We start from the raw sequence: 27,703 nt of genomic DNA, 5'->3' as shown, positions 1-27,703 counted from the left end.
GGCGCCGCCATCTTGGTTCTCAAGTTGGCTGGTAGATGTCGCTAGTATCGCGCGGCAAATTCAAAAATTAGTTGCCAGAGGCGCCGCCATCTTGATTCTCAAGTTCGCTACCAGAGTGTGCCACCGTCGCCATCTTTATTTCATATTTCAGCTGCCAGGGCGCAGCACCATTCGATAGGTCGAATGCTAATCGATATATTTACTTTTATTTCATATTTCAGCTGCCAGGGCGCAGCACCATTCGATAGGTCGAATGCTAATCGATATATTTAGTAACAAGTGTTGCTACCAGAGGGCGCGATATTTAAATTTAAAAAATATTACCACCTTTAAACAATTCTCCGCCATCTTGGATTCAACAGCCCCACCATCTTGGAAGCACATGATACACCCAAGGACTCGTTCCAATACATGCACAGAGTGCACCGAAAAGATTGTTCCCTTACATGCACAGAGTGCACCATATTGAATGATCATGATATGTGTTCCTTTATATGCATCAGAAGCAGGCATAAGAAATTTTTTCTTATAGGCATACTTTAGTGTTAGCTTTCCTGTAATGCATTTAATAATAGTGTAAGCTCATTATTATTATTTAGTGATAGTGAATTTATAACTATGATGTGTAGTCTCATTCTCTTCGTCTCGACGTGGCGGAAGATTCCCTGGAGTGTAAGCCGAAAATAAAAAAAATAAAAACTTGTGTTTTGAATTTATAGTGGTATGCTGCTTTCCACATCACCTTAGAGACTATGTCTCAGGAGGTACAGCATTAGATGTGTTAACTCCTTTTTTTTATACATGGCGAGTTTCCCCGAGAGGCCTATTTTCCATGTTTAACAAGGGCGCAAGCATTATGCTTCACCGTCACTCTCTCCGAAGCCGCTGTCCACTCCATCATCTGGCTCCACTTGATCTTGAGCCTCCATTACAGCTTCAAAGCATGCTATAATACCGTTGTAAAGGTATGTTAGAAACTCGTATTCCTCTGGAAATGCAGCGAAAAAATTGATCGCGGAGACCTCTAGATGGTGTACTATCGCATCTATATTCATGCCGATGCAAGCATGAAGCGCATATTCAATGCAATCGCGCATTTCCTCAAAAGCAGCCATGTTCATTATGGAATTGTCAGAGACAGAATGAAGACTATAGTTGACCGGGTCTTGACGGAAAGATGACATGCAACCCCGATGTCGCGCTACACATTCCAATGAGGCGCCCAGCGTGGGCTGACGTCACAGTTTGTTGATCCCAAGCTGCAGAGTGCTGGGTCGTGTTCAGGAAGTAGTCCACACATTATAAATACATTGCAGGAATAGAATCTCAACAACAGCCCACATAGAATATGCTTCGATTGAGAACAAGCAATAAGGTAAAATAAAATGTGTATATGTAATCTTAAACTCCCATATCGTTTCTCTTTACCCATGTCCTCACGGTATCGGGAAACCCCTTCCAAGACACCTGGAATCTTTCACCACGCTTTCGATGAATTTTATTTACCAAGTATGTATCGGGGTATTTTGTAATTTAAATTTCTGAAGCATAAAAAACACCTTGTATTTCATTTCCATCCATATCACTCAAGTTATACACACGCGGAAAGCTGGACCTCATAGCTGTTACTTTAAACACTTCGTGAGACCAATTCGGTGTAAACCCCTTTTCAAAAACTTTCTTGTTTCGTGACACGCGTACATGATCCCCCACACGAGCCTTAGGTTTTCTAGGGTCAATTGTCTTTACATATTTGTAAACACTTTGTAGCAAAGAGTCATCCTTCACTTGATTCGGAGCCATGCCAATGGTGCGGTGGAATCTGTTATTGTAGACACGTAGAACTTGTGGTAAAATTTTAAGCCACTTATAATTTCCTTGAGCTGAAAACTCGCGAAAAAGCAGCGATTTTAGAGATCTATTAAACCGCTCTACCACACTTGCTTTAATCTCACTGTGAGTGGAATAATGATTAATATTTTTTCTTTTCATAAGAGCTCTGAAAGTTGAGTTATAAAATTATGTTCCCGCATCACTTTGAATACTTTTAAAACTTCCTGCTTCTTTCAAAATACTTCTCATGGCAGCAGTAACCATCACACCTGTCTTTTGTTTAACTGGAACTGCATAAGCACGTTTGCTGTACACATCTATGGCAGTCAGGATGTACTTGTAACCACTGTTCACTTTACTGTATGGTATCATTTCTACCAAATCAATCTGTAGTAAATCATGGAGTCCATATGTTAAAACCCTTCTGCGAGGAAATATAATACGTTTGCCTTGGTGAAGCTCGTATGCAATCCCACGCTGTGCGTCGCTCATTTTGCAATGTATCCTGATTCTTGTAACTCTTCAAGTATCGAAAGGATTTCGTTATTGTGTCCGGTGTGGCCAGAAGCCTGCGAGGCCATTAACAACCTGAGTCGATCTACTATCTCATTCGGATCATTCCAATAAATGAACTCTCGTTTACGACCTAAATCCAATGTTTTATGTAACAATCCACTTCCTCGTTGCTGCGAACCAATATGTGGAAACAGTTGCTAAATGATATCAAATTTCGCATGTGACGTGCTTTTATAGAGATTTGTTGCAGGATCATTCTTTTTAAAATAAGCATTTGTAAGCTCTAGTAGATTACCATATTGTTTAAGGGCCGATTCCGAGTACGTATGCGGCTCTCTGCGAAATAAAAGTTCAAATAAACCAGGAGCAGGTTGTATTAGTTCATCTTTAACGCGAATCATATTGTTATCGTGAAAAAATACTTCCGTGTCCCCTAAAAACCAGCGGTTATGTCGTTTAGATACACCATAGGTTCCATCACCAGAGCGAAGGTTGTAGCTCTGCAAATAAGACTGCACTCCACCTAAAGAATCATCATATGGAACACCGTGATGTTTTAAAGGAATAGCGTTCGAGTCATCACTGTCGCTTGATTCTAAATATTGTTTCACAGTAGCTTCTTCCGCAGAATCCTGCTTCACAGTATCGATAGACTGTGCGAGCGATGTAGTAGGTCCAAGTTTATCCAAACGCGAATTAACAGACTTGAATATTTCTTCATTAATTGCATCCCTCTCCAAACGAGCTCGTTTTGCAAGTAGATACTTTGCACGAACATTTTCTATGACGCGCTCCAACTTACTAGCCTCAAGAGCCATGACTGCAGAGTTAGCTATAGCATATCACCCTTTTATATACAACTAGCATCAATACGTGAGTGATCTAGGCATGTCTAGAGCTTGATGGTTTTGGAGGTGCTGGTTTTGGAGGTGCTGGTTTTGGAGGTGTTGGTTTTGGAGGTGCTGGTTTTGAAGATGCTGTTTTTGCAGGTGCTGGTTTTGGAGGTGAAGGTTTCTTAGACAACACACCGCGAGAATATTCATCAGGAGTAATCGTCAAAACACCAACAGTGCGATTCATTTGTGAAAGCTGTTGTACAATTCCAGCATTAATTTTCAATACCATCTCAACCATGTTAGCATTTAGTGCATCATTTAGTTCCTCTATAAATGTTTGTGCGAATAAATCTAACCTGCTCTCCAACGAGGTGCACATATCACCCAACTTTGTCGACACAGCTGAAAGACTTTCATTTAATTGAGCAATTAAATGCTGTTCTTTAGCCTCCATATTGCGCAAGAACTCCATAATCCCCACTTGCACATCTCTTGTTACAGTAAGTGATCTGTTGATATCTGTAACTTGTCGTGTCATACCATCAGTCATCGAATGCAAAGCATGTGTAAAAGCCCCGCTTACTGCGTCAACATACTTCTTATTAGCAGCATCACCATCTTGTTAAGGATCACCAACTCTCTTCAAATGTTTCCAGCTTAAGTCGCAGTCCCCTTCACGAGTAAACATCATGCATGAGTCGTGCGATCGTTTAAGTCCACCACCACCGAACTTTGACATCATGATTCATGAACCTATCACAATAAACTGATCAAAACCACATCTGTAACGCCCTTTATGTAGAGGAAAATCTTTAGCTATCACAATGAAACCATGCTCATTAGGACTGTTCCAACAGTGACCGCAAAGAGTTTTAAATCTCTCAAAGCTCATATCTGTACCGACATGGTCGGAAAACACATGTTTTAGATTAAGATCGTCCATTTTAAACAAAATTATTAGATTACAATTATCTCGCACTAATTGCTTTCGGGTTTGGGTATAAGTTTGTACCAAGTAGAAACAGTCGATCTTGTGGTGTCGCCCCATAGAATAATACTTTTGAACAATGCTTTGTTTATCACAAGCAACATCATCGAAGATTAGCACAGAGTTGGGGAGGGCTTGACTGGGGTCTAAAACATCAGCATTTTCTCGAAATTTAAAAAATTTCACTCCCCGACATTTTCAAGCACATGGGCTAAACGTTGATATTTTGGTTGTTCTAGGGACTTGCTATATAAATACACATTCTCAAAACGTATCCCATTGGGGTGTTCTAGAAGTGAAAGAATAAGACAAGTTTTGCCAGAATTCGAAGGACCTGACACTATACACCGTATGGTATTTGGTAACAGAGATCCATGACGTTCTTCAGTTTTACTAAACACATCATCATCAATTAGTAAAATTGGTAAAGCGAGCTGTTGTTGAACAACCTCCATTCTTAATACTAAACCTAAACACTATAAAACAGTCATCCTTATAGTGAAACCACTCAGTGTCTTGATATGTCTTGTATGAGACGGAAGAGAGGATCAGGCTTAGTTAATTCTGTTATAAATAAGCTACCATTCGAGGCACATCTTCCGGGCTACAATTTCTGTGGACCTGGCACGAGACTAGCCGAGAGACTAGCAAGAGGTGATCGTGGTGTGAATGCACTAGACGAGGCGTGTCGTCTTCACGATATTGTGTATGCGAATAGTAATAACTTGGCTGAAAGACATAAAGCGGATAAAATATTAGCTGACACGGCCGAGAAGATTAGAAAGTCTCCCGAAACTAAATTTGGACAGAGAGTATCCGCGTGGACTGTTAACAAGATTATGAGAGTGAAACGTAAGCTTGGTGCAGGTTTAAGATTTTCATCATCATCAAAGAAGAGAAACCGTAAATCTGTCAGGAAAGCCCTGGGGAAGAAGGGTGGTCTATTACCATTTATATTTCCAGCACTCGCTGCATTAGGCAGCTTAATTGGTGGAGCTGCGGGTGTTGCTAAAACTGTTTCCGATGTCCGGAGTCAGGCACGTATGCAAGCGATAGCACGTGCAGCAAAAAACGGTTCAGGACTTTATCTACGCCCCTACCCACAGTCGGGTGGTGGGGGAAAGCGAAGAGGAAGAAGAAGAAAGAAAAATCGCGGGAGCAGGAAGCGATAATCAAAAACTTACCAAAGCGAGCTCTTACAAACCTCGAGTTAATGAAGGCGATAAAAGAATTGAAAATACCATACTTTAGACAAATATACATGCGCGATTCGCTACCTAAGAAACCATTGCGTAATGAAAGTGCTATTTTGAATCTAGACTCATCCAAAGGACCGGGAACGCATTGGACTGCTTATGTCAAGACCGGTCCTAACGTTGAATATTACGATAGCTTCGGAGACTTGCCTCCACCAGTGGAACTGATACGATATTTAAACAAGTGCAACATAACCTATAATTATGACAGGCAACAAAAGTTGCATTCATGGAATTGCGGTCACTTATGCTTAAGATTTTTAGTATCAATATATAAGAAGCATTAGTGTTATCATAAGCCACATATGCGACAGAGTGTTTATAGAGAGACCACACACAACGCGAGACGCAGTGTAAACTAGACAAAATGTCAATAACATTAATTTTAACTGGGAAGAGCTCGATTATGAGAACCTACTACTTCCCTCCCTTGCAATTGGATGGAGAGTGGACAATGGCATTGATCGATCTGACAACATATAACTCGATACCGAACATTGATGAAAATAATCAAGTTTTTCGATACATCGCAAACAATGAACATCATGAAATGAAATTACCAACAGGTGCATATGAAATAAGTGACATGGAAGCTTACATAAAACAGAACCTACCTGCAGATTCAACATTTCTATTACGAGGCAACCCCAACACCTTACAGTGCATAATGTTCAGCAACAATATACATGTGGATTTTAGTGGAAAAAATACATTAGGTGAAATGCTTGGATTTTCTTCTCAAGTATACAAAGCAGGTGAGCTGCATGAATCGACAAATCCTGTAAATATATTCCCCGTGAATGTTATACGAATTACAAGCAATGCTGTGGGACACACATACTTGAATGGTAAATTAAACAATACTATTCATGAATTTTCCCCCATAGTACCTCCGGGATATAAGATAAATGAACGACCTACCACGCTCATTTATGTCCCAGTTACCGTTCAATCGATATCGGAGCTCGACATTCAAATAGTCGATCAGGAAGGACGCTTAGTTAACCTAAGAAAGGAAGAAATAACTCTAAGACTGCATTTGAAAAAACAATGGGAGTGAAATATTTTTCTAAGCATAAATGGAGTGGTTCAGGTGTGTCCTTATCCAGTAGACGACGAGACATCAAGCGGCTAACATCTTTTAACGTGAGATTCCTTAAAAAACTTGGATTTAGAGTTTATCCTCATGGAGAACACCGTTCTTGAAGTCGAGCAAGCACCACAATTTGAGGATTCTATTTCAAAAACTGAACTGCATATTTACAAACCATACTTAAATGGACCCTATGCCCCCAACTCTGAAATCTGTATAGTGATTCAAAATCATGATGCATACACAAACATCTCAAAATCCTTTTTGCGTATACGTGGAAAACTCGTAAAGGCAGACGGACGGAAACCGGACCATGCAAAGATTATAAACAATGGTGTATTACATATGATCAATCGGATAGGATTTGAACTGAACGGCGTTCTTATAGACCAGACCAGATCACTAGGAGTGGTATCTACAGTGAAGAATTATCTTTCACGAACTCGTGATGAATACGCCATCAGCAAAATGGAGGGATGGTGTCTCGAGGAAAACTATAGCTTGCCTCTAACAGCCGATGGTGTTTTCGAAATCTGTGTTCCGCTAAGCCATCTCCTCGGCTTTGCTGAGGATTATCACCGTATACTTCTAAACTCCAAACAAGAGTTAATTATAGTTTTAGAAAATACGTACATTAACTCGATCGTAGATGCGAGTGCGCAGCCTCAAGCAGTTAATTTAACCATAAACTCTACCGATTGGGCCGTACCACACATCCAAGTGTCTCCAGCGGAACGCACGCGACTGCTTAAGCTTGTGGAGAAAAGCAGAAATATAGATATAGCATTTAGATCTTGGTCTGTTGAAACATATCCCAGCATGCCACAAGCACAAAATGACAGCTGGTCAGTAAAGACAAGCTTCTCGATGGAAAAACCACGATACATAATAGTCGGCTTTCAATCGGCTAAACATAATGTAATGGCTGCCGATAAATCGAGGTTTGACCACTGCAACATAAAGAATATAAAACTATTCTTGAATTCAGAAAGTTATCCGTACACGGATTTGGACATAAACTTCGACAATGGATTTTACTTAATCGAATATGATATGTATTCAAATTTTCAAGAGTCTTACTATGGAAAGCAGAATGCACCTTTGCTTGACCCTCATCAGTTTAAGGAACTGGCTACGTTATTCATGTTTGATGTAAGCCATCAAGCTGAGAAAATACCTTCGAATATCATAGATTGCAAGTTGGAGATCACAAGCTCAGACAACCTACCGATCTTAACACAAGCATTTGCAATAATATTGCACGACAGACTTGTCTCCTGTAATCCACGAGACAAAGCTGTTAAAAAACTAAGTTAAGCATAGTAGAGGCTCAGTCGTGTCTCAGCCACCATGAAGTATGTTAATCTGCAAGGATTTTTCTCTCAGTATGGCTTTATTACCAAGGAACTTAGCATTGCTGACTCTGAGGGGAACATAATTACGCGAACATTCAAACCGCCGTTTGAGTGGAGAGACATTAGTCATAAATACCGGAGAAGTAATGCGTGGCTCACTAAAAATTTTCATAGTTTAAAATGGGAACACGGATTGTTTCCCTACAACAGTCTTTCCACCATCTTGACAACTCACTTGAGTGGAACTGTAATAGTTGCTGGAAGCGAACAGAAAAGATGGTTGGGTAAACACTGTCTCAAACACATGCACATAGTGAATGCACAAGAGGAATATGGCTGCCCGGCTTTCAAAAAATTAGACATAATGTATGCTCAAAATCGTGACAGCATAAGACCTGTATCGTCTCGCCGTAACGTCGCATTGCTTAGGACTTGGATGCTAGAACACAGCGATCCTGGAATGTTGGATGACGCGCTCGAAATGGAATCAACAACAAGCGAAGCAACGGTAAACATGTCTGGACTGGAGGCGCTATAAATTGAGGTCATCGTCCCGGGGTACGACAGTCAGCGTACAGTTCGCGGTCGTGCGGGCGTAGACTCACTATATATTCAAGAAAAATGATGTTCGATCCATCGGCACGCTACGCAGACGTGTCACCCGGCTTTCGTCGTGTGGCATACCTTACCGGAGATGGAGAGTTCCACCTCATAGTCTGCAACTTCAATCATCACTGGAGCACCGATTGCGATCTGGAGGCTCCGGACTTTATTGAGACGCCCTGCAATCAGGTAGATTGTGTTGTGCACTACTTGAGACCCAACAGTAAATTTCCTACTACCTTAGAAGAACTAAAGGCAGCAGCCGCTACTGAAACTATAACCTCAGAACCAGATTATTCTGCAGTAAGGTGTGATTTGAGACGCAGCACGAACCCAGAGACAGTTGTGCATTGGGAGGAGCAGTGTGATGGTTATGTTCACAACACAACTTATTAAAACAGTGTTTGCTACGAGACATGTAGTTTCCTTCAGTGTAAACTTTATCGATTCACCCCATTCGCTTAAGTTTGAGAGCTAAGACAATACCTATGTCAGTCATGTTATCACCGCGATTCCGTGATATAACTCAAAGCCAAGAAGATGCCGTAATAGATGAATTGTGGGCACCGAGCATCTTAACATGGGATGAAGCGACAAGATATTTTAATTATCCTCCTGATCCACGATCTAAAGAAATGAAGCCTTCGACTTTGTTTGACAATACCGAAAATAGATATCTTTACAAACGTGCAAGTCTGAACTGTGTTGAATTTCATGTAGAGTTCTATGAATTTGATATTGGATTGAGTAGTCTTCGATACGTTTATTTCGAACTTTGTCGCGAAAATACTCATTTCCGACTGAGGTGGCACGCTGATAGACCATACAAGTCCGTGACTCTCTTGACTGTTTTCGACTGTCAGCATAAAGACTGTGTAATAAATCTTAGTCATCCAATGGCAAAGTTTCCCTGTACTATTGATGAGCTCAAGACATCCCGTGACAGAGACTATGAAAGTACTTTCTCCGAATGGTGTACCGGAATTAAACACTATCGCCATAATCCCGCTACATGCATGTGGAACCCACCTCACGACACGCCTTGCAGTAATCATTTGTGTTCCTTGTCGAGAGGTCGTTTATTACGAGAAAACAAATTCTCGGTGTCGACGCATCTAAGCAAGCAACTATGGGGATATAGATAATGGACTGTTCTACGAGATGCTCTACTCTATGGAATTTCGTAATCAATTTATTCATTCGGATGGGCAATATATTTTTAAATAGGATCGCCGCTTCCTGGGTCGACAGTCGAGCTGAAACTGTGTCGGTGTGAGGATCTGTGCCAAGCAAGATGTCTAACTTTCATTCAAGCAAGAAATACGTGAGTGTAAATCCTGGTCTAGGCAGTGTTGATTACAGCGAGTGGAGTCAAGACAATTTAAAACACATATCGGAAAGCTGTGACTGCATGTTTCACTCGAAACAAATACTCGACCCAGGACCTCAAGACATACCATTTGAATTAATTAACTGCTCGGGTTATGGACAATGTATTGTTAACATGCTTCGACACGATACAGTGCTGCCTGCCACGAGTGAAGACGTCTACGTGAATGCATTCAAATCAGCCCTGATTCGCCAACATCCATCATACCTGTAGCTGAGCCAATCACCGAGGCGACACCGAAGTCCACCAGACGACAGCGAAAGCCTGCTGCCTCTCGCAAGAGTCGAACCAGAGATCTCAGTCATTTAGGACCGGTGAGTCAAGATGTCAGAGTTCAAACAGAGTCTAGTGCTTCCATACAAAGAACTGACGAGATGGCCCGGGTAGCAGTGCGCTCATTGCTTCTAGAATTATTAAGCAAAGTATAATTGAATTTTTGTCACTTTGTGTATGTAAATGTTTCAGCTGAATACGTAAATATAATATTGTTTGTGTGTAAGGAAATGTTCAAGTTAGCATTCAAATATTTTTTTTATCGTCACTTTAATATTCTTTGTATGTAAATGTTCAGGTTTGTATGCAAACATTATGTGTGATTTTCTTGTAATATTTCAGTTTTGCATAAAGTTTTAAAATAAATTGTTAAAAGCATAATGCATATCTTATTACCGAAACTGTTTGTAACTTAAGTAAAGAACGTGTAGGTTACTGTATTTTTTATTAATGCTCTTTTCAATTATATAATTTTCTGGTTTAGTATAATTAAAAAAAAATGTATTCAAATTATCCATCAGTCTCTGCGCCCGCACGTTCACGAAATGTATGTTGACTACAATTAAACTAATGTGTAACCTCTGATTTACTGTTATGATTTAAGTATTCCTCTGATATAAAATAAAAGCTAGCATTGAAACGTCCTGCCTTCCTGGGCCGACCATCGGGTTGACGTGCGCGAGCCCGTGGATGAAGCTCTCTATTTTCAGAGAAAGGAATTTGTTTTTCCAGACAACGTCGTCGCACCTAAGAGGTGTCTATATGCTGTCACAGACTTGGTTGACAGTTTCTGCAATCGTTGTAATGCATTACAACGATTGCAGAAATATGTTTTCAGTAAGCTATAATATAAAAAAACATTAATTAAATTTTAATTCTGAAAAAAGTGAATGGTAGAAAATCTACTTTCTAAAACAAAAAAACATATAGTTTAACTAGTTTTCCATGATCACCATATTATTAAATGATTTTACCAAATATAATCTACTCAACTTTCTTAAATTAATAATTTTCAGTTTATAACTGTCATCTAATGCCGACACACAGAGTAGGCGATTCCGCGAGAATTCAGGTCATCGCCCGACGCAGATTTATATATATATACACCTGCCACAGAGGTCGGAAACGTCATTTGATCGCAGCCAGCCCTCGTCAGCCCTCGATACCTCCTCCGCAGAGAGACGTTCTTCTCCAGATAAGGTATGTGTCCTGTCAGTTCTGACTGACAACACGAGATGGAGTACATTCGTTTCGTTAAAACACGTTCGCGCACTGTGTTTACAGTTCTTATTTAACAATATGTCCACTATTTTAAATAAATAAACACGTTAAAACGGTCGAATTAAGCAATAACTAAATCCATGTATTTATATTACTTAAATTGTGTATTATCACGGAAAAATTACTAAACTCTATTTTTTTTTTGTTGCGATTATATCACTTTGAATATTATTCCTGTTTTCGCTTATTTATTAATGATTGAGAATCAACTTGTTTTCATAATTATTTTTACAACGGGATGCGTGTATTTAATATTTCTTTAATACATCTTTCATTCTGTTACTGAACGCTATGCGCGATTTATAAAATCAACAACCATTCAGAGCTCGTTCTTTGCTTGCAAACAGTTAAATAAATTTTGTCAAACTTTAAACAATATTAAGCGTGATATGAAGTTGATATACATTTGTTTTCAATACAGTATGTTCCATGTAAATAATAATTCTCTACATTCTCAGAATATACCGACATATAATTAATTTCTTGCACATTGTTTACATGTCTTAAACATTTTATATTTCTACATTATTTACAACTTGAAATACTTCACAAATAAATATTACAAGAAGTTTTCTCATGACATACAATTATTTCATATTTACACTTATTTTTTCAATACAAATTTTTACACATATTATGGAAAATAATAAGTGATGATACAGCTGTTGGTTTCAGTATATTAGAGCAAGCATCTTTTATTTATTTTTCAGGTTCTAACTTGTTGAGCGTATCCTTCTTTATTTTTTTTAAATTCCTTTTATAATAATGTCTTCTCCATACTCTAATAAGCGTGCTAGATTTGAGGAAAGCGAGCCTTCGATGTCTGAGCTCGATGAATCATCTATTGATTCATTGATTTCATCTTCATCATCATTTGAGTCAGTGATTTTATCGTCGGCTGATGATTCATCCAACCTAGAGATCGAAGACACGCCACCTCCCTCTTTGCCTAGCCTGAAGCCCGTCGCTTTAGATTCCGCATTCCAGGGTCGACTTGTTGATTCCAGAATCGCGAATGATATTCCCCAGCCCGACCCCAACATTAATAGATTTCTCTCCAGGTGCAGGGAACCCTTTCTGGACGTAGTGGGTGGCGTTCTCCGCCCATTCAAAATTTATCTTACATTGGCCGCAGTATTTATTAAGGAGGATCCTGTGCAGGGGCCCATCAGTGATAGCTTCCACTTCGCCTCCAAAAGTATCCCTGTTTTGTTAAGTGAGGACCTAGCAGAAATTTTCAGTTTCACATTAGTTTCTGTGCTTATGGAGCATGTAAGTGAGTTTGCTTTGCGCGGGTCTGGATGGATGTTGAGTCATGTAAAACATCTCGACATGCATGTCTCTGCATACCGACCATTCACGGTGGGGGCAGCGCATACAAAGTTGCCTGCATTTTTGTCTAACCGCAAAGCTTGTGTAAACATCGAGACTGACCGTGAGATGTGCTTTCTGTATGCCGTTATGGCAGGTGTGACGCCGGCGGCTGGGATGGTTACTCGTACTGGATCGTATCCTAATCCTCTCGAGGTTTTTGATACGACCGGTATGACGTTCCCCATGACACTGCATCAGGTTAAGATCTTTGAGAGTCTCAATAATATTTCCGTGAACATTTATTCTTGCGTGAGTGATCAGGGAACGATTATTGACGAGGATTTTAACAAACCTACTGATGCAAGTATCCAGCCGATTTGCATTACCTCTATGCGATGTGATCGCCATGTGAATATTTTGGCTATTCGTGCGTCTGGTGCTCCCGCTCATCTCCATTTCGTGACTATTAAGAATTTGTCCCGCTTGCTTTCTTCTCAACTCTCGCGTGATCAACATACAAAGTGGGTTTGCGAGCGCTGTCTTCAGTATTTCCATACTGCGGACAAGTTGAACTCCCACACTGATTTGTGCAGAGAACACACGGCCGTTCGGTCAGTATTCCCGACTGAGGAGACTAAATGGCTCGAGTTCACAAATGTATCCAAGAAGGAACGTATGGGCTTTGTCGCTTATTGCGATACAGAGACCTACTTGAAACCGATGTCCACCTGTTTACCGGACACCGATGCCTCCAGCACCACGACGGTGAACGAGCACGTGCCTTATGCATGTAGCATTTTATTAGTTTGTTCGTACGATGCTTCGCTTACCAGATATGCGCACTTTGAAGGGGAGAATTGTGTTGCCGACATGGTCTCTACCTTGATTGATATGACTAAGTGGGTGTGCGCGATTTATGCTAAGACCGTTCCCATGAAAGCCCAGACTCCTGCTGTTGCTGCGTGGTTGGCGAGTCAGACACATTGCCATATATGTAACAAGACACTAGGTGACAAGTCAGTGTTGGACCATGACCACCTGACCGGTGAGATTCGTGGCTATGCGCATTCTAAGTGTAATCTTGCATTTAGACTGCAGAAGAACCAACTGGTGGCTATTTTCCACAATCTTCAGAATTATGACGCCCACATTTTGATGAGACCATTAGTCTCACGTCATATTGCACAACCTGACGGTTCCTCCATTTGGGAGAACCCCGGGGAGGTCAGGGTTATAGGCACGTCTCTTGAAAGTTACAAGAGCATAACAAAGTACATACCGATTACCGGTAATGATGCGAGAGGAGGTACTCGAACAGTGCGTTTAAGATTCATTGACTCCCTTAACTTCCTAACTTCATCTCTGGATACTCTGGCAGGTAATCTCTCGCCTGCTCAGCTGAGCCTCACTCGTGTCCAGTTTCCAGAAGACGCACAGTTTGATCTAGCTCGTAGGAAAGTGGTGTTCCCATACGATTTCGTCACTAGTATGGCAGAACTGCAGACGACCTCACTACCCCCTAGGGAAGCATTTCATAATGCTCTTAGTGGGACTGACGTGAGTGACGGGGACTATGCTCACGCTAGATCTGCGTGGAATGTTTTCCGCTGTAAGACTTTGAACGATTACGCGTTGCAGTATTTGAAGGTGGATACGTGTTTGTTGGCTGACGTGTTCGAGAATTTCCGTTCAGTTTGTTGCCAGTCCTATGGCTTAGATCCGGCGCACTACATTACGGCCCCATCACTTGCGTGGGACGGTTTGTTGAGCAAGTCTGAGGTGTGTCTGGAATTAGTCACCGATCCAGATATCTATCTTTTCTTGGAGAATGCTGTTCGGGGTGGGATCACCAACGTTAGTCGGCGCTATGCGAAGGCTAACAATGTTTACATGAGCGATTATGACTCCAGCCTGCCGTCTTCCTACATCTGTTATTTCGATGTAAATTCTCTCTATGGTCATACGATGCTTGGTAAGCTTCCGGTGGGCAACTTCCAGTGGGTGCAGGAACTCGAATATGCAAACTGGAACTTTAGCACCATGGACACCGATGGTGACTGCTCATGTTTTATAGAGGTGGATCTATCCTTTCCGCGTGAATGTCATGACCGGCTATCAGACCTGCCGCTTGCACCCGTGAATGGTGTACCGGTGAACGGCAATATGTCAAAGCTCTTATTGACACTTGAACCGCGAAAGAACTATGTTTTACATGCAAAAACACTGCAGCACTACCTTACGTACGGGGCCGTTCTTGACAATGTTCATTGTGTTTTGCGCTTTGAACAAAAATCCTGGATGGCGTCGTACGTACAGTATAATCTGAATTTCCGTGCTCAGGCAGCGAACCCCTTTGAGAAATCCTTCTATAAATTAATGAATAATTCCGTTTTTGGCAAGTCTTTGCAGTCGCCGCGTAGGGAGCGTGACATACGTGTGGTTTCGCGGTACGATACCATATATGGTGCGGCAGAGTTGATAGGTCGTCCGTCATTTAAGGCAAGGCGGATCGTCGATGAGAATCTGGTCCTCATTGAGTTAGCCAAAGGTTCGGTAACCTTCAACAAACCCCTTTACACTGGTGTGGCCATCTTAGATTTATCCAAATTGCATCTCTATGATTTCCACTATAACTATATGCAGGTTAAGTTTCCCTTTCCATCTCTGCACCTGCTTTACTCAGATACCGATTCTCTTCTGTACCACATCGAGTGTCGCGATGTGTATTCTTCGATTCTCCCCGATTTGGCTTCTCGATTCGACACTTCGAATTATGCTCCAGATAATGTTCAAAGGTTTCCATCAGTCAACCACGGCATGACTGGTGTCATGAAGGATGAAGCCGCTGGACGCATCATTACTGAGTATGTTGGTCTTCGCCCCAAACTTTATGCATACAAGATGGACGATGGTGCTTTTACGCTTAAAGCCAAGGGTGTGAAGGCCAGTGTACTCAGCTCGCTACTTTTTGAGCAATATCTGGATTGCTTGCAAACAAATTCACGGGTTTGGGGGACTCAATATCATTTTCGTTCACAAAATCACATTGTTTGTACTGAACGCGTGACTAAGGTGGCGTTGTCATCAGGTGACGACAAGCAGAGCATTTCCGATGATGGAATTAGCACGATTCCATGGGGACATTACCGTCTAGATCCCTGAACCTGAGTTCCCCCACATAATAAGAGATTCTAACTTTTTTTTTTTTTTTTATAATTTTCCAGTTTTATTTTTTTTTGTACTATCCTCATACCTTGGTACGCTCAATAAGCATTGCTGCTCCGAGTCGAGTTGTAAGAAAACAACAGCGCTCCAAACTCCTCCTCCGCTCGGAGTGGCCAACTGGGTAGATGGCAACCAACTTCGATTCATTGCCTCCCCCTTCACCCATAAAACATTAAGAATGTTGGACAGAACTCATGCACTAATATACTGCGCATGTGGAGATAAAACCATCGGTATGTTTAACATGTAGAGATTGCACTCATCTTATTTACACGGTTCAGATAGTGAATCTGATAGTTTTCTTTAAATGCTAGTCTGTTTAATAATTTAAAGTAAATTTGAGTCTATCCTGATTTTAAATGCTAATGTGGTTAAACTTTGTAGCATGTCATCTTTCCGTCAAGACCAGGTCAACTATAGTCTTCATTCTGTCTCTGACAATTCCATAATGAACATGGCTGCTTTTGAGGAAATGCGCGATTGCATTGAATATGCGCTTCATGCTTGCATCGGCATAAATATAGATGCGATAGTACACCATCTAGAGGTCTCCGCGATCAATTTGTTCGCTGCATTTCCAGAGGAATACGAGTTTCTAACATACCTTTACAACGGTATTATAGCATGCTTTGAAACTGTAATGGAGGCTCAAGAGCAAGTGGAGCCAGATGATAGAGTGGACAGCGGCTTCGGAGAGAGTGACGGTGAAGCATAATGCTTGCGCCCTTGTTAAACATGGAAAATAGGCCTGTCGGGGAAACTCGCCATGTATAAAAAAAAGGAGTTAACACATCTAATGCTGTACCTCCTGAGACATAGTCTCTAAGGTGATGTGGAAAGCAGCATACCACTATAAATTCAAAACACAAGTTTTTATTTTTTTTATTTTCGGCTTACACTCCAGGGAATCTTCCGCCACGTCGAGACGAAGAGAATGAGACTACACATCATAGTTATAAATTCACTATCACTAAATAATAATAATGAGCTTACACTATTATTAAATGCATTACAGGAAAGCTAACACTAAAGTATGCCTATAAGAAAAAATTTCTTATGCCTGCTTCTGATGCATATAAAGGAACACATATCATGATCATTCAATATGGTGCACTCTGTGCATGTAAGGGAACAATCTTTTCGGTGCACTCTGTGCATGTATTGGAACGAGTCCTTGGGTGTATCATGTGCTTCCAAGATGGTGGGGCTGTTGAATCCAAGATGGCGGAGAATTGTTTAAAGGTGGTAATATTTTTTAAATTTAAATATCGCGCCCTCTGGTAGCAACACTTGTTACTAAATATATCGATTAGCATTCGACCTATCGAATGGTGCTGCGCCCTGGCAGCTGAAATATGAAATAAAAGTAAATATATCGATTAGCATTCGACCTATCGAATGGTGCTGCGCCCTGGCAGCTGAAATATGAAATAAAGATGGCGACGGTGGCACACTCTGGTAGCGAACTTGAGAATCAAGATGGCGGCGCCTCTGGCAACTAATTTTTGAATTTGCCGCGCGATACTAGCGACATCTACCAGCCAACTTGAGAACCAAGATGGCGGCGCCTCTGACAACTAATTTTTGAATTTGGCGCGCGATACTAGCGACATCTACCAGCCAACTTGAGAACCAAGATGGCGGCGCCTCTGGCAACTAATTTTTTGGATTTAGCGCCATCTGGTAGTCTGTGCTGGAATTAAAGATGGCGGCTGTATAATAATTTTTAATTTCAAATGTGGCGCCTTAGGTATGCATTAAGGAAGGCAAAAACACCCTCCCCCATTTATCATAAACTTGCCGTCAGTACGTAGCATATATAGATTATTTATTCCACCATATTCCAATTGGTCTAGTGGTCTAGTGGTCAAGGCGTCCGCCTCGTAACCACGACATCCTGGACGTTTTCACGTCCCATGGATTGAATCACAGCCTCGGCACTGAAAATATTTTAGTTAAAATAAAATAATACCTGCTGCTACCTGGTGGCGACCAACAGAACTATATGACGTCACACAAGATGGCGGCCTCCAGCAGCCGAAACAAGATGGCGACCAGGAAAAATCAAGATGGCGGCCTCCAGCAGACGAAACAAGATGGCGGCCAGGAAAAATCAAGATGGCAGCCTCCAGCAGACGACACAGAATCATGACGTCATGATTTGAAGTTGGTGGAAATTTCTAGAAATACAAAATGGCGGATTTGCGAATTTGCGATTTGCGGATTTGCGGATTTGCGGATTTGCGGATTAGCCACTGGATTAGCGCATAAAAAACTAGATTTGCACATAAAAAACCATAAAAAATGCGTAAAAAACCATAAAAAATTGGATAATCCCCGGATAATCCCCGGATTACCCCGCTCCCCCCCTCGTCTATGTTCCAGAGTCGGCACGCTCTCCCTACTTAGAATTGTCAGTACGTTAATGAGTGATGATTGAGGAAACAAGACTCGTACCTTTTGGCCCTAGCGCGGATTTTCGCGAGTGAACTTTGGGGGTCTATGATAGTAGCGGCTGTCGAGAACTGGAACTGCGATATAAAGAAAATAATTTAGTAAAAATTCTTTTTTTTTTTATAAAAGCCCAGGATAAAGTTTTTTTTTTACATTCTATTTATGTTCATTTTATCAAGTCATGGGTTAGTGTAATTTTCGGTAGTCTTTCCTTTTTTCTGTATGGAGTGTAATTTTTAAGGTAATTTTCTATAGATGAATGTATGAAGTAATTCACTAGACGCTCGTGTAAATTTATCAGAATTTAAATCATTATTTTTATAAGTTTGGGGTTTAGTAATATTTTAGCACTATAGGTGTGGAAGAAATCCTTACTAATATTATAAATGCGAAAGTAACTCTGTCTGTCTGTCTGTCTGTTTGTTACCTTTTCCCGGCTGAACGGCTGAACGGATCGTAATGAAATTTGGCCAGGAGATAGATTATATCCTGGGGATGGACATAGGCTATCTTTTGTCTAAAAAAATAAATTTTAAACGGGTTAAAAAAAATATATCTTAATTTTATGTAACGTGTGTCATAGATATACAAACTGTTAAGTGTCATTCCTCTATGTCTGCCGAGCAATAGCTTTCAAGCCATTACGTTACGTTTTGCTATTGTAAGGAACTAAGTAGAGAGTAAGAAAAAAATAAATATCTTGACAGTTTGTAGTGTCGCCATATTTGTTTCAATTTTCAATACCGTTTTTGTATATTACAATTTAAATTATATTTTATAGTACCTACTTATAACTTATTTGCAAGGAGTTTGGTTTAGTGTTTATAATTAATCTGCTGAGCGTCAAGAGTCTTAGGGCTACTGAGACCGAAGACCAGAAATATTTATCAATTAATATATTGTTGAAAAATTTGAATTTTACTATTTCAGGTAGGTCGATTTTTTTTATTAATTATAATAGTTACGTGTAATTGCCATCTTCCTTTATTTCATATTAAGCATTATGTTTGGTTGAGTGTAAGATAATTTTATTTATGTATGTTTTAATTTCATTTGTTTTCTTATATATATATATATATATATTCTTACCTACCTACTTATATTAAATTTCAGGTGGATGTTAACATTGTCATTCCAGTTGAATAAATTTTTTTGACAAATTTTGTTTTTCATTTTGGACTATGTTTTTTTTTACTTAATTCAAAGATTTGTGGTGTGTACAGGGAGTGATATCTCTATTAATTTCTATACTCCTTTGGATAAGCGGAATATGGCCACCACAGTTTTACATATCAACAAATCCTACAAATGTTTTAAACATTATTACAAATAAAAAATAGTTTCACAAACATCCTTAGTTTTTTTTGGTGTGTATAGTTTGAAGTTTAATACTATGTATGTACGTAAATTCTTAAACATAGAGTTATTTATTATTTTATTTAGAAAATTATTCATAGGTAGGTAATAAGTTTTCCTTTATATCTCTTTCGATTTGAAGTGTTTCTGAGCCATTCGGGGTCCTCAACATCACCCCCTTACCCCCCCCCCCACCCACCCAGGTGGTTAAAGCCCCAAAATTTCGAAAGTTTAAAATTTTTAAAAAATCTTTCTCTTTCGATTTTAAGCGTTTTCGAGCCATTCTGGGTCCTAGAACCCCCCCGCCCCCCTCTGGGAAAAAGCCCCAAAATTTCGATAATTTTAGGAATTCCAAATATCTATTCTTCCGAGATGGAGTGTTCCGAAACATTCGAGGTCCTGAACCTCCATCACCCCCCCCCCCCCTCCCTTTTCTCAAAAGAGAAAGCCACAAAATTTTGAAAAATTGGAGAAAATTGTATTAAAATTAAGTCATTACGAACTAAAGTGTCCGGGGCATGGTGGAACTTTTACCCAAAGTCGACTTCGCACCCAATTTTTTGGGAGGGGGGGGGGGGGGGGGAGTGCAAAACTCCAAATTAACGAAAAATTTCAAAAATTTCTTAAATTTAAGAATACTTTTTTTACTATTTGGAGTGTTTCCGAGCCATTCGGGGTCCTAAAACTACCCTCCCCCCACAAGGAGTCAAAGACCCAATAATTAAAAAAATTACCAAAATTTTCAAAAACCTATTCTTTTTCGATTTGGAGTGTTTACGAGTCATTCGGGGTCCTCAACATTACCCCCCCCCCCCCCTCAGGGGTCAAAACCCCAAAATTTAAAAAAATTTCAAATATCATTCTTTCGATTTTTATTGTTTCCCAGCCATTCAGGGTCCTCAAAATCACCCCTCCCCCTCTAGGGACAAAGCCCCAAAATTTCGACAATTTCAGGAATTTCAAATATCATTTCTTTCGAGATGGAGTGTTCCAAACCATTCGAGGTCCTGAACATCCACTTTTCGCAACAGTGAAAGCCCCAGAATTTCGAAATATAAGAATATATATTATTGGATTTTGGTATGTATGACGTCGATAAACTCTTACACCGTTTGATCGATCGCCATGAAAGTTGGCACATCGAAGTGTTTTTATCATGAAGAAGGTTTTTATGCTATCCATTTTTTTTTGTAACTCGCCGCTAGATGGCGCTGTAGCGCATCAACTTCTAAACCTTTCAACCGATCGCCCTGGGTAAACAGAAAATCATAGGTCACAGATACACAAATAGTAATTATGTGTCATTTCTTAATGTCCAACACACTGGACATATCGCTATCCATTTTGCTGTAACTCGCGGACAATATATCACCCGGTGTTCAGCCCGGGCAAAGCCGGGTACTGCAGCTAGTGTTAAATATTTTTGTAAGAATACAGGTTCACGACCCATTCCACAGGATATGTTAACAGCTGTTTGTTGTAAAGATTTTTCATATTTTGTGGGAAAATAAATTTACTTTTAATCTATTTAATTTTTTATCGAAAACCTTACTTCTTGAGCTCTCTTTTGGGTTTGAATGTGAATGCTGCTTGTGCCTGCATCCTTCTTTTTTTTTGTTTAGGGTAAATAACGTGATTTATTGAGAGAGATGCGTGGAATTAAATTAATTTTTCAATAATGCTCATGTTTGCGCGTCTGACGAGACTCCTGGAAGTGTGCAGAAGCTGTTGGTTTTTGGCCCATTTGAAGGGGAAAGCCGACCCCATGAAGTAGGTGATCCTTAAACCACACATTGAAGGGTGGGTAAACTCCGTGTGTGACTATGAGATGAGTGGTCGAATAAACGTGCGGGATAGCGCGCTGACCCACCAGGTGTCGCATGAGCAGCGGCGAGACCAGCACGGAGATGTACTTGCAGCCCAGCGCGCCCACCACGGCCGTCGCCTCGCTGCCAGCGGCCACCGTCGTCAGCGCCACGGTGCTCGTGAGGGAGGGCGGCAGGCAGGCCGTCAGCACCAGGCTGCAACCCAGGCAGCTCCGGTGTCCCATTCCACGATCAGCTTTCTGCTGCTTTTCCATTGGCTCGCTGTTCATCCGGAGGACTCTGGGCCATCACTCACAGACCACCCAGTTGAGAGGGTTCACAAGTCAGCTACCAACAGCTGTCGTTATTTACACGACCATACAGAAGAATGTGCAGTCTGCCCTGAAGGTCATTGAAACCGCGAATTTTACCGGTCTCTAGCTATGGCTAGCTTCACGGATTCGATGACCTTCAGGATAGGCTGCACATTCATCTGTATACTCGGGCAAATACTGCCAGTTCATTGGCTGAGCTGACTTGTATGTCGTCCCAACTAGTTTGCATGTGATTCGAAACTTGTTTGGTTGAGGCTTTCTCATTGCCCGGAGTCGCCCATACGAATAGTGAGCCAACAGATTAAGCAGCTTAAATATATACACATATGTATTTGAATTTTAGCCTATCACGGAATTAAACCGCAAATTTTCCTGTCTCTATCTATTGCGGGTCTCATCCTTAGATTGCCTTAGAGTGGCATTTACTGTCTCTTTATAGTGCACGAAATACGCTATTAGCGCTGTCCTATTTTCAGTGTGATCTGTTGTCAGATATACCCAAAGAGCACAAGTTTACAATGAAATGAAAATTATTTTATGGTACTTTAAAAAATTTTAAGAGGTAAACTTTTATTGCGAATTTTGTTAATGTTATTTCATCAAGAGCATCATTAAATATTCCATTATTACTTCTAAGTAAACTTAACATGAAGACACCATCTTGGTTTCAAGCGTTCTTGTCATCAAATGTTTTATATATTTTGTTTTATACTAAAAATTTGGGCTCTGTTTTACTATAAGACATAATTAATGGAATGACCTTTTATAAATAGCGACCGACTGTTAGAATGATTTCTCCTGTAAAAAAAAATTGAAAATAGTGTATAGAATTTTAATATTTTTTTAGAATGTAATTAAAAACTGCAATAATACTTTCAAAGGACACATTTATATGGTCTAAGAAAAATAATCAAACAGTAAAATTAAATACAGGCTACAATAAAACTTATTACAATTATCGATAGTATACAAAATGCAAGCTGGCAACTGCTGGTGTCATTTGCTCTGTACTGCAATCTAAGCGTCAGACAGACTAAACAGAAGTTACGAGTCACCATACGATATATGGTCTAGTCACTACTCGTCAAATTTTCCGGCAAATGATTTAAACACGCAGTACACTAGAAAATAATACCGGATAGCTCTATACTAACGTCTTAGACGAGAGTATGGAATAACCTAGTTGCAAGAGACGGAGTACAGAACTGTTTAACAGATAAATTGTTAAATTATATTATTTATCCCAATAAATCTGTAAAATTATTGAAAAAGGTTTTCTAAGAGAAAAATGTTATTTTATGTGTCATAATGATGGTACCATATGTATTGAACAGATGATTTACCATACTGGGAATACCATCTGCCGGTGGTCGGTCTGACGTGACAGCAACGAAAGTCTGTCACAGAAAATTTTTGGAGCTGTCCGGTGTGTCTAGTGTGTTTGATCCACGGCAACCGTCGTCATTTTGTGCTGTGTCTCTCCAACGAGATGGATCCGTACGCGAATAAACCAACTGTATTTATCGCATGCACGCTCTTGCGCACGGCAATGCAAGTAAGGCACAAGGATTGTACCGAGACGCGGTGCCCGATGCGAGATCACACCGACATCTCGGGGTGAGGGGCTGGTTGGGAGAATTGCCGGGCGTGCTAGAGGTGCGACATGTCAATCCGTTCCTTTCCTTCCTTGTTCCTCATCATTTCATAAAACAGCAAGTACACGGGAAAGAAAACTTTCCGTACTTTTACAAAATATTCCTTTGGAAACCAGTTGCGAAGAAATAGTTTGTAATACTACAAGAAATATATTTATTGTAACTTTGTACAACACATGGTTAAAATAACTTTTGCATATACGAACTACGAGATATTACTGAGTAGTAATTACGAAAATTGGTGCATAATTATATATTTGGATTGATGTTTCATTAAAGCTCATTTTTTTTCAAAATCATGAAATAGATGATCGAATATTCAATAATTGGACTTTGTATTGTTTCATTATGCTAAATAATGTGCGCAGTTAATAATGGAAAGATATTTACTAATAACTTTAACTATTGACGGTACTGGGACAACACTAAGCATAAATTCCCGGGAAAGAATCCAAACAAAGCTCATTCTATTTTGTAGTTATTCGGTGGTTTTCATCTAAATGTACAAAAATTACAAATATCTGTAATCGTACATGAATATTTCTGTTTAATTTACCATTTGAGTTGCGAGCATACATTTTGTGGCGATTTGTGCTTGTCTAGTTGTGTTCTGTCGCCCCCTAACGTATTTATCACGGATTCTGAAACACCCTGGCCGACAATTTACCTTGCGTCCTCCAACAAGGAACTAGCCAAACAGACGATTCCTAAAGCCGTTTTTAATATGAGCTAAAGATATTCGTCATAAGGGCGTAGCAAGGGTCATGGAATGGTTCACAGAGTCACTGAATGCTGGTCCATAAAATGGATGAAATCAAAATAATATGACTACGCAGAAGAGACAATACGAGAATCAAAACAAGTTACCAACACAAAGTTTCTGTTTTAATAAGTGTGGTAACTACGTATGTTTGCAGATACGAGGTAATGTCGAAAGTAATTTTTTGACGTGATAACCTCTTATAAATCGATGAACGCCAGCTGCACACACGAAAAACTGTCACGTTCCGCCTGAGCCGAGCGTGTAAAAACCGGCCAACCACCGTGCGAGAAAATCTTCTATAATATCAAACAGGTTAAGGCGGGCTTTTTAACTAATTGTTCGTGATTATATTTAATCAAATTATTTAAATTAAATTTGCAAAAACTTGAAATAATATTTGAAAATTAAAAAGTATGCAATTTTTCATCAATGTTTTCTTATGACGTTATCACGTAAAATTATCGTCCGTAAACCGACTTTACAGACAACCCCCTTTTTTGTTCAAAGCGTTGCAAATATTTCTGTAAATTCCACGACTATTTAGACCAGTGAATTGTTGTAGAACCGGCTTTACCGTGCAATGCATGTTATAAAACTATGCACTGTATGGCAAAGTTTTAAAATTCCATTGATTTTCCTAGTTCATTTGCGCTTAACATCTCGTCAAGAGCGAGGTCATTGAAGGTGGAAGATTCAGTTCACAGGAAACTTTGAAATATATCTGCCTTATAGCATCAGGGAACCAGTCCTGCATTTGCATGGAGTGAATTTGAATAACCATTAAAAACCTTAATAAATTACACGGCGCGTGACCCAAACCCGGGCTCTCTAAAATGTGAACACAGTCTTACTATCTTGCTCCATGAAATTGACCATGCCAGTTGGTAATTCTCCGATGAATTTCCCTATTCCCGACCAGGGCCGGTGCAAGGTAAATTGGCGCCCTAGGCGAAAAACCTAAATGCCTGCTACCCCCCCCCCCCCCCCCCCCCGGCCGGACACCCGAAAAAAAAATTTCCTTGCCTCAAAATACATCACGTAAGCCTAAGAGTTTGTCAACAATTAAATGTAAGCAGGCTTGTTTTTTTTTTACTTTTTTACTTATTACAAATCATAAAAAGGTCACCGTGGACTTTAAATAATTACTTATATGAATATAAACATTCCAAACTGTTACAAAAATTCATTTTCGTCTAGTTTCAATAATCGTTAAACATATTATATCAGCTGTTATGTGTCGTGCTGCGCCGCCCCCAGCTACTTGGCGCCTTAGGCGGTTGCCTAGTTCGCCTATATGGACGCGCCGGCCCTGTTCCCGACTCCCATTTAGGAAATATAGCTACCATTAACATCTTATTGTATGCATACCTTGTTATGATAACTTTATGAACAATGCCTCGCAGAGTGCTATGGGAAGTTTCGTACCTAAAAAACTCACAACAGAAACCCTAACCATGTCTGCACAGAAGCAACTGTAATGTTCCTGTAAAATCATCCATAACTAGATGCCTAACTCTCAGATTGATCAATATTCTTTATCTGTGTGAGAAAAGAGGGTGGCTGGTGTTTCTAGCGCGCTATCTCCTGTAAGCACAAGGTTCTAAACTGGCGCACAGTCTTCTAATAAAACATAGGGAACTATGAAATTTGAGCGGTAACCATAACATTAGATGGTGGAAGAATGAAGATAAAATGTAATACAAGGCCCTTGGGTGCTTTCAAGAATCTTTACCGGGCGTTTCAAGTCTAAAAATTATTCTAAATAAAACGCGCATTAAGGTATTTTTCAGGCTTCTAAAAATACAGTTTTAAAACGAAATACGTAAACAGAACCACACATCTGCCCTAATAGTCCAAGAGTTTTAGGTTAATATTTAAAGAAAGTTCGAAAAAAATAAGGTAAATCTGAAAATTTGGTCATTGATACTAAACACCTTTCTGAACAACATACTGAAATTCCCCAATTTTCCCATGTCGGCGTCATAATGTTTGTGCAATAATGTCGTAAGTCCCCCCTAAATGACACAAGGATGCAAATGTACATCCGAAAACTATTTGCATCAACTGACATCCACGGGTATCCATTCAAATTAACCACCGGACCACACAAATGTTATATATAAGCAGACACAGTAATAAAATATACTTGAAGTAAAAATATTATAGATCGAACTTTGACAATTCTTCGAAAATCATGGAATTTATGAAAAAAACTATCCTTAGGTTAAAAAGTACCGCAAATAACAAACAACAAGTTGCGCAAAATCAATTCCTTAGGATTTCATCTTTTCAACGGTGTATCTCACACTTCTCTGTGACAAACGGTTACCGAGATACGGTGGCTCAAGTACCAGCGTGCGCCATCAGATATGACTCGGACGGAAGGTGGGATGACATATTCACCCGTCAATATTCTGCTTTTGGTGCTTCTAACGAGCCATTGCTCTAGTAAGATATAAACAGCTTTGTTATACTGTGTAAGTAATTTTACATATGATTTAATTATTTACTACATTTATGATATTAAAATTATGCTCCTGCTTCTCAAAAAAAATCTCGTACGATGTTATACTCTGTGTAGTCATTTTTAATTCAGGTTTTTCTTTTTAATGTCATGCACTATAACAAATTCTTTAATGGCTTCATAAGAAATCTCAAATAACTAGAAACAAAAACACAGAAACATAGTGTTTGTTCACATGCCTCAGATAACTACATATGATCTGGGTCGTCATTGATGTCTTCAGCTACATTCCTATAACTTCTACCTCTACAGCGTGCCAAATCATAAAGCACGGAAGGCCAGCAATGCGGCAGGAGCACTTTGATCCACACTCAGATCTACATGCACATGAGATGAGATGTAGAAGTTCATCGGGAGCTGGTGGTAAGTCACTGGTAATCGGAAGAAGTGTTTGTTGAACCTCAAGCCAGCCCTAGTTGGTTGGTGTTTAAGTATTACCCAGCCAATCCTGGACCTATAATGCAGGGTCAAAATATGATCAGTTGATAAGGATAGCCAATAAAATTTGCTGTACACAGATCCTTATAACGTGAGTTTTCGTACCTGCAAGTAAGTCCTGCGCGAGTGTTGTAAGGCTGCGGACCTTGTTGGAGGAAGTTTCGCCAGCTCGAAGGTAGCAGTCACAGCTTTTCAGGCCACAGTTCGAGCATACACGAAGTTCATTCAGGGTGGAGAATTTCTCTGTAGTGTACATGTGGATAATGATTTACTCGCCAGCAGCAGTGATTGTTTCTGCAGTAGCAGATGTGTTGCTAAATATGGAAGCAATGTTCTGGAGATGTGGATTTTGTTTCAAAAGCTTTCAAGCATTCTTCTTACCTTTATGGAAAATGGCGGAAGTGGTATCG

The 27,703-nt window shown here is 40.0% G+C and overlaps 1 protein-coding gene across 1 annotated transcript in view; it reads right to left on the bottom strand.

The window, feature by feature from the left end:
- Positions 1-27,703, bottom strand: part of LOC134529678 (sodium/bile acid cotransporter 7-B-like) — a 57,741-nt gene that overhangs the window by 16,522 nt on the left and 13,516 nt on the right. Inside the window, exon 3 of the mRNA XM_063364024.1 lies at positions 21,644-21,794. Within this exon, the coding sequence (XP_063220094.1) occupies positions 21,644-21,794 (151 nt within the window). The remainder of the gene's footprint in view (positions 1-21,643; positions 21,795-27,703) is intronic.

This window comes from Bacillus rossius, chromosome 1, assembly GCF_032445375.1.
Source record: "Bacillus rossius redtenbacheri isolate Brsri chromosome 1, Brsri_v3, whole genome shotgun sequence".
Classification (NCBI taxonomy): domain Eukaryota; kingdom Metazoa; phylum Arthropoda; class Insecta; order Phasmatodea; family Bacillidae; genus Bacillus; species Bacillus rossius.
This window is presented reverse-complemented; position numbering and strand designations above follow the sequence as displayed.